At 39.8% G+C, this 6,157-nt stretch overlaps 1 protein-coding gene across 1 annotated transcript in view; it reads left to right on the top strand.

Moving 5' to 3' along the window:
• Positions 1 to 6,157, top strand: part of LOC107597867 (recombining binding protein suppressor of hairless-like) — a 63,047-nt gene that overhangs the window by 46,131 nt on the left and 10,759 nt on the right. Inside the window, exon 3 of the mRNA XM_016289061.1 lies at positions 4,345 to 4,440. Coding sequence (XP_016144547.1) covers positions 4,345 to 4,440 — 96 coding nt within the window. The remainder of the gene's footprint in view (positions 1 to 4,344; positions 4,441 to 6,157) is intronic.

Genomic DNA, 6,157 nt, shown 5'->3' with positions numbered 1-6,157 from the left:
GACAGGGAAAGACGAGAGAGGACCAGGCCTGGATTTTATTTTGTGTTTTGGTTTTGTTTGTGCGCGACAGTCGTCCGCGAGGGGCTGTCGCGCTGTTTTGAGTGTATTTTATTATTAAAGTTTCTTTTGAGTGTTCACCGGTTCCTGCCTCCTCCTTCCCGACCTACAAGCTTTGTTACAAAGTCGTTTTCAACAAAGCCCCCTCCTTTGACAAGCGCAGTCTGCTCTGACTGGCCAGCTGACCCAGTGCATTGTGACTGGCCGAACACCACAAGCACACGTGGGAAATGTAGCGCCCCTTACCATAATCGCGAGCTTCAGCTTTCAAAGTAAATATCAAGACAGTTAATAATGTCGTTAGTTTTACCATCAGTTCAAGCCCGAAAGGGCACCCGAGTCGCGTGACAGACACAGTGATGATGCAGTACACAAGCCGCAGTTAAGACAGCTGACGTGCTATGATTTCTGACAGACAGTTCACTCTCCTGTGATCTGACCCTGTTCCCCTCACACACACACGACATGTTACTCTGCGCTGCACAAAACTCCGCATTTGAACAGTCAATAGCAAATACTTAAACTAATAACAAAACATACTTACAGTCGCTGATTCAGAAGCGCCAAATTGTCATAGCAAAGTTGGAATTTACCCCCTTTTGTTTTTTTTTATTTTATAAAGAAATAGCCTTTGTGCACAGCCAGCCTTGTACTCTTCTAGGTTCAAAAAACTGTCGTCCATAAAATGCGTTGCACAAATTCGAACATCTGGGTTGTGCTGTTCTGTTGTAAATAAATCTTAACCAATGATTCCTAACTGCATCTACTTCCGGAAGGCCAAATAAAGTGCTTTTGCTTTCGCACTGAAGTACACAGCGTCTCCCTGAATCAAAACTACTGCTGTTCCTGAAACCATGCCTTCTTTCTTTGCGTGCACATTTGGGCGGCATTATGGTAATGTTTCCACATAGTGACGTAGACATGTGGGGGCGTGTTAGAGTGAGCCATTTTAGGAGGGCGTGGTTGACTTAACTTTTATAAAGAATATCTCTTTGGATTTGAGACTTTAGTCTTTGCAACTTTATAGATCTTTATGCACCAAGAGCTTGTAACACTCCAAAGAGAAAGGAAAACTTGAAATCGCATCATCTGACCTCTTTAATTTGTGTTCCGAACGACATGAGGGTGAGTAATTAATGACAGAATTTTAATTTTTAGATGGAACTAACCCTTTAAACCGCAACTGAACAAGCCAAAGGCAGCAGTAGCAAGGAACCAAAACTCCATGTTGGTCTTTACACCTTTTGTCTTTAAACCTTTTAGCCTACAGGTACTGATTCATTGTTTCTGCTGGTAAAGCACAATAATGAGTGTGTTCTGTCTAATTTCGATTTTTGCATCTCCAAACAACACTACGCTACTAGCATACCTACAGAAGCGGCAACCAATGAGCGTAAAGATTCTGTCGAAGATTTCAAAATGCTGAAATGCTTTGAGGGGAGTGCGCTGCACAAAACATTTTTTACAAAACTGTTACGTGTACTTCATCTCGAGAGCATTTCAGATGGCTCTCCTCAAAAACACAATGTATTAGCATTAGTCATATAAAAAACAATTCTTAGTATGTAATACTATAGCATAAGACTACCGAATGCACCTTTATTTTAAAGAAGATAGTTCTGTTTTTAATGACACACTTGTGTGGCAGCACATTTTGCTCTCAGTGTGGGTATACAGATTTACAGTGGGTATACTGGTAACTTGAATAGGCCAGTGTGTGAAGTTACATTTACTTTAAGCGTGTGATTAGTCCTCCTGTTAGTATTGGTGCATCGAGCCTGTCTCTTGTCTTGTAGGAGAAGGATTATTGTCAGAGCACAACCCTTTCACCTCTCTTCCCTCTCATTCTTCCCCTCCCACCCTCATGTCACAGGGCCCCCTTGCTTTCCATAACAAAAGCCTATCTAACTTGAGCGTGTGTGAGATGTTTGCGTGGCAAAGGGAAGCTGCTTGTGTGTGTGTGTGAGCTGCCCCCCACAATTACCCCGTCTCTGTGTCCCTCTGAGCATTTTGACGTGTCAGGTGTCACTGACATCTGTGCAAATGGGCCGTTTTTTTTTTTGTGCGAGTGTGTGTCTGCGTGAGCATTTTTATCCAATACACACGGTCTGTTACAGATCAGAGTGTTTTTCATCTTCCTGCAGAATATCTCTGTTTAGGATTCCGTTGAAAGCGTGCATGTTATCATATTAAACAACAACGTTGAAGCAATGTTTTTTTTTTTTTATGTTTCCTTGAAATGCATCACACTTCCAGAGTGTCCACATTTAGCGAGCTAAATTAAGTTTGCACATGCTGGGATGTTTTTCGTTAGTTAACTGAGGGTAATTGGAACACTGACACGAAATTGAAATTCTTCGATTATGAGCTAAGAGATTTTGTGCCGTTTGACTTGTACACACACACATTGCAGTCCTTTTGCCCTTCCCCCCCCCCCCCCCCCCCCCCCCCTGTGTTTCTAGTCAAGCTCTGGAGATTTGGGTTTTGAAGCGCATACAGGCCTTCAGAAAGCTTTCTCTTTAAAGAAACACGCACGCATACACCACATGCTTTCACCAGAACCCTCTACAATAGCACTTCTAATGTGGTTTTACAGGTCTGAAACAGAAAGATGTGTTTTAAAAACTTGAAACTGTGGCATATGAGTTAAAGCACATGAGTGAAAAGCAAAGTAGAAGTCGTATAGAGTTGCAGTATTTATGAAAATACTTATCAAAAATGTAATCTTGCCTGTTTCAGTAATGGATTTTTGTTTTATCTATAACTTTATACCAAAGTACAAGTCAGGTCACTTGGCAGCCATAATTGTGTATCCAAGTACAGCTCCATTCAACAATTTAAATGGGGGAAGGACAAAAATTCTGTTGAAATTATGTTTCAATAACATACTTAAAGGGTTAGTTCACCCAAAAATTTAAAGTCTGTCATTAATTACTCACTCTCATGTTGTTCCAAACCCGTAAGACGTCCGTTCATCTTCTGAACACAAATTAAGATATTTTTGATGAATTCTGAGAGCTCTCTGACCCTCCATAGACAGCAATGTAATTACCACGATCAAGGTCCAGAAACGTAGCAAGGAGATTGGTAAAATAATCCATAAAATTATGGTTGAACCCCTGATGTCAAATGGATTATTTTACCGATCTCCTTGCTACGTTTCTGGACGTTGATCGTGGTAATTACATTGCTGTCTATGGGAGGGTCAAAGAGCTCTCAGAATTCATCAAAAATATCTTAATTTGTGTTCAGAAGATGAACGGAGGTCTTACGTGTTTGGAACGACATGAGAGTGAGTAATTAATGACACAATTTTTATATTTGGGTAAACTAACCCTTTAAGTATGTTATTGAAACATAATTTCTACAGAATTTTTGTCCTTCCCCCATTTAAATTGTTGAATGGAGCTTTTTGGGTGAACTAACCCTTTAAATTCAAGATTAAAATCTGACAACAATGTCTCCATATATTGTGGTTCTTTAACTCAAATAATGCTTAAAAAAGTGCTGGTCCAAGTGCGTTCTAGAGTAAACAATCAGACGGTTGGCTCTTTTAACTGTAAGGCGGGACTTTCATTCCTGCAGCCATCTTTTGAGCATTATGATTCCTCCCATTCACATTTATGTGTGGACCATCTCTGGTTATACCACTTCAGTTTGAGGTAGATATCTGTTGGTGAGGTGGATGTGCACAAGTTATCAACTAGTTGGGTACATCAACTAGTCGACTTGTAAAACTATTCAAAACTTGCATAGTTGAATTTCAAAGTTGATTTGTGAAGTAAAAAAATAAAGCAATAAGCTCCAAGAAGCCGTGGTTTACAGTGAATTTATAACAGCTAAGGGGCGTGGTTATAAATTCACTGTAAACCACGGCTTCACGGGGCTTATTGCTTTTATAAAATGGTTATTCCATATACGTAGTTAGGTTTCACAAAATAAAACAGAGCAAATAAAGTGTAATGATATTAATAAAAAACCGTATTCTTCCACCAAACAATGTAGTTCCTCAGAAACAGTTGTGGTTGCAACAAAGTGGTTGTCAATCAACACACAAAGTAAACAAAGGTGTGTGTTTGTAGAGTAATTTACAACAGCTTCGAAAACAGCTCAACCAATCAGAATCAAGGACCGGATCTATCCGTTTTATAAGAAGAAATTTTGCACGTTATTAAATTTTTACTAGTATTTTTTTTTTTAGAGTACTTGGCTATAGAATTACTCAAAATTCCTATCGCTTGGTAATATTTTCTGTCTTATGTGGTTCTTTTGCTTCTGTGATTTCAGAGAAGCCATGCGGAATTACCTGAAGGAACGAGGAGACCAAACTGTGCTCATCCTACACGCTAAAGTTGCACAGAAATCATACGGCAATGAAAAAAGGTAAATGACAACTATGATTCATGATGAATTCATGAGATGAAATGTAAATGCTATTTGACCTTTTGGTAAGTGTAAATACTTAACATTTATCATATGTATTATTTAATCTCAGGTGGTTGCATTGTGTCTCATTGTTTTTCAGCATCTTACGCCATGAGCATTGCAGTTTTAATAACGTTTCACTTTTAACCCGTGTTCCACTTCTAAGCTCTCTATCTATCTGTTTTTGAGCACAAAAACTTATCCCATGGCCATGTGAAACCCCTTACACTGTCCATCTCTTCCCTAAGAATGCAGGAAGAATGCAGTAAGATAAGGAGTTGAAAGGACAAGAACATTTAGGAAGAAAAAAAGGAGTGAGAGAGAAGCTGATAAGAAAAGAAACCAAATAATGACAGGAAAAGAGAAAAGAAATTATTAAGGAGGCGAGGTGATATGAGACAGGGAAGCGAAGGAGAGAAGGTCAGCGGAAAGCGAGACAAGATGATAACTGTAGAGAAACACAGTGTCTGGGGAACTGATGTCGCGGTTACAGCTCGCTTGGCCTCATTTGGCAGAGAGACAGCGCTGTTATTCCTGAACAGCACAGCCAAAACCTGGACACATGTCAAGAGCGACAGAATACCAGATGAGAGCCAGAGAGAACAAAAGTGTGCACTTCATGAAATCATATACATGTGTTCTGTAATCAGAGATGGTTTATGACTAAGAAGTGTATCATTTAGCTTCAATTGAAAATGAATGTGAAGCACTTGACTTGTTGCACCAGTTCTGTTTCTTTGCATGTCCTTGTGACCCCGTTGACTTTTAAAACAGTTAATGGTTACATTTAATATTGCTAACTCATCCCAGTCCCAGTGCTACGAACACAAGTGGTTCATTAAATCATGTGGTTTGTTAAGGAGAACTAACTTTTACTTTTAGAACTAACATTTTTATTTACAGTTTTTGCCTAGCAGACAATAAAACCATGAAATGTCCCAGCAACCACCCCGGCAACTGCATAACAGTGTTCTAACAACCAGCTATGACACCCTAGCAGCTGCATAACAATACTTTAACCATCACCCATGACGCCCTGTCAGCCACCAAAGACACTGTAGCAACTACACAGCAGTACCTTGATAACCACCCAGGACACCCTTGGAATGCCCTTGTAAACGCCATAGCATCCCCAACCTGACACTATTGCAACACCCTTAAAACCACCCGGAACACCCTGTTAACCCCATACAGTGGGGAAAATATTTATTTGATCCCCTGCTAATTTTGTAAGTTTGCCCACTTACAAAGAAATGAAGGGTCTGTAATTTTTATGGTAGGTTTATATTAATGTATAGAGACAGAATACCAACCAAAAAATCCAGAAAAATCACATTATATAAAGGTTAGAAATTGATTCACATTTCAGTGAGTGAAATAAGTATATGATCCCCAAACAAAACATGACTTAGTACTTGGTGCAGAAACCCTTGTTGGCAAGAGGTAAGACCTTTTTTTGTAGTTGGTCACCAGGTTTGCACACATCTCAGGAGGGATTTTGGTCCACTTCTCTTTACAGATCCTCTCTAAATCCTAAATGTTTCTTGGCTGTCGTTTGGCAACTCGAAGTTTCAGCTCCCTCCACAGATTTTCTATAGGATTGAGGTCTGGAGACTGGCTAGGCCACTCCATCACCTTAATGTGCTTCTTCTTGAGCCACTCCTTTGTTGCCTTG

This window comes from Sinocyclocheilus grahami, unplaced genomic scaffold, assembly GCF_001515645.1.
Source record: "Sinocyclocheilus grahami isolate Dianchi unplaced genomic scaffold, SAMN03320097.WGS_v1.1 scaffold240.1, whole genome shotgun sequence".
Lineage (NCBI taxonomy): Eukaryota > Metazoa > Chordata > Actinopteri > Cypriniformes > Cyprinidae > Sinocyclocheilus > Sinocyclocheilus grahami.
The sequence above is the reverse complement of the archived record's forward strand: the minus strand, read 5'-3'. Positions and strand labels throughout refer to the sequence as shown.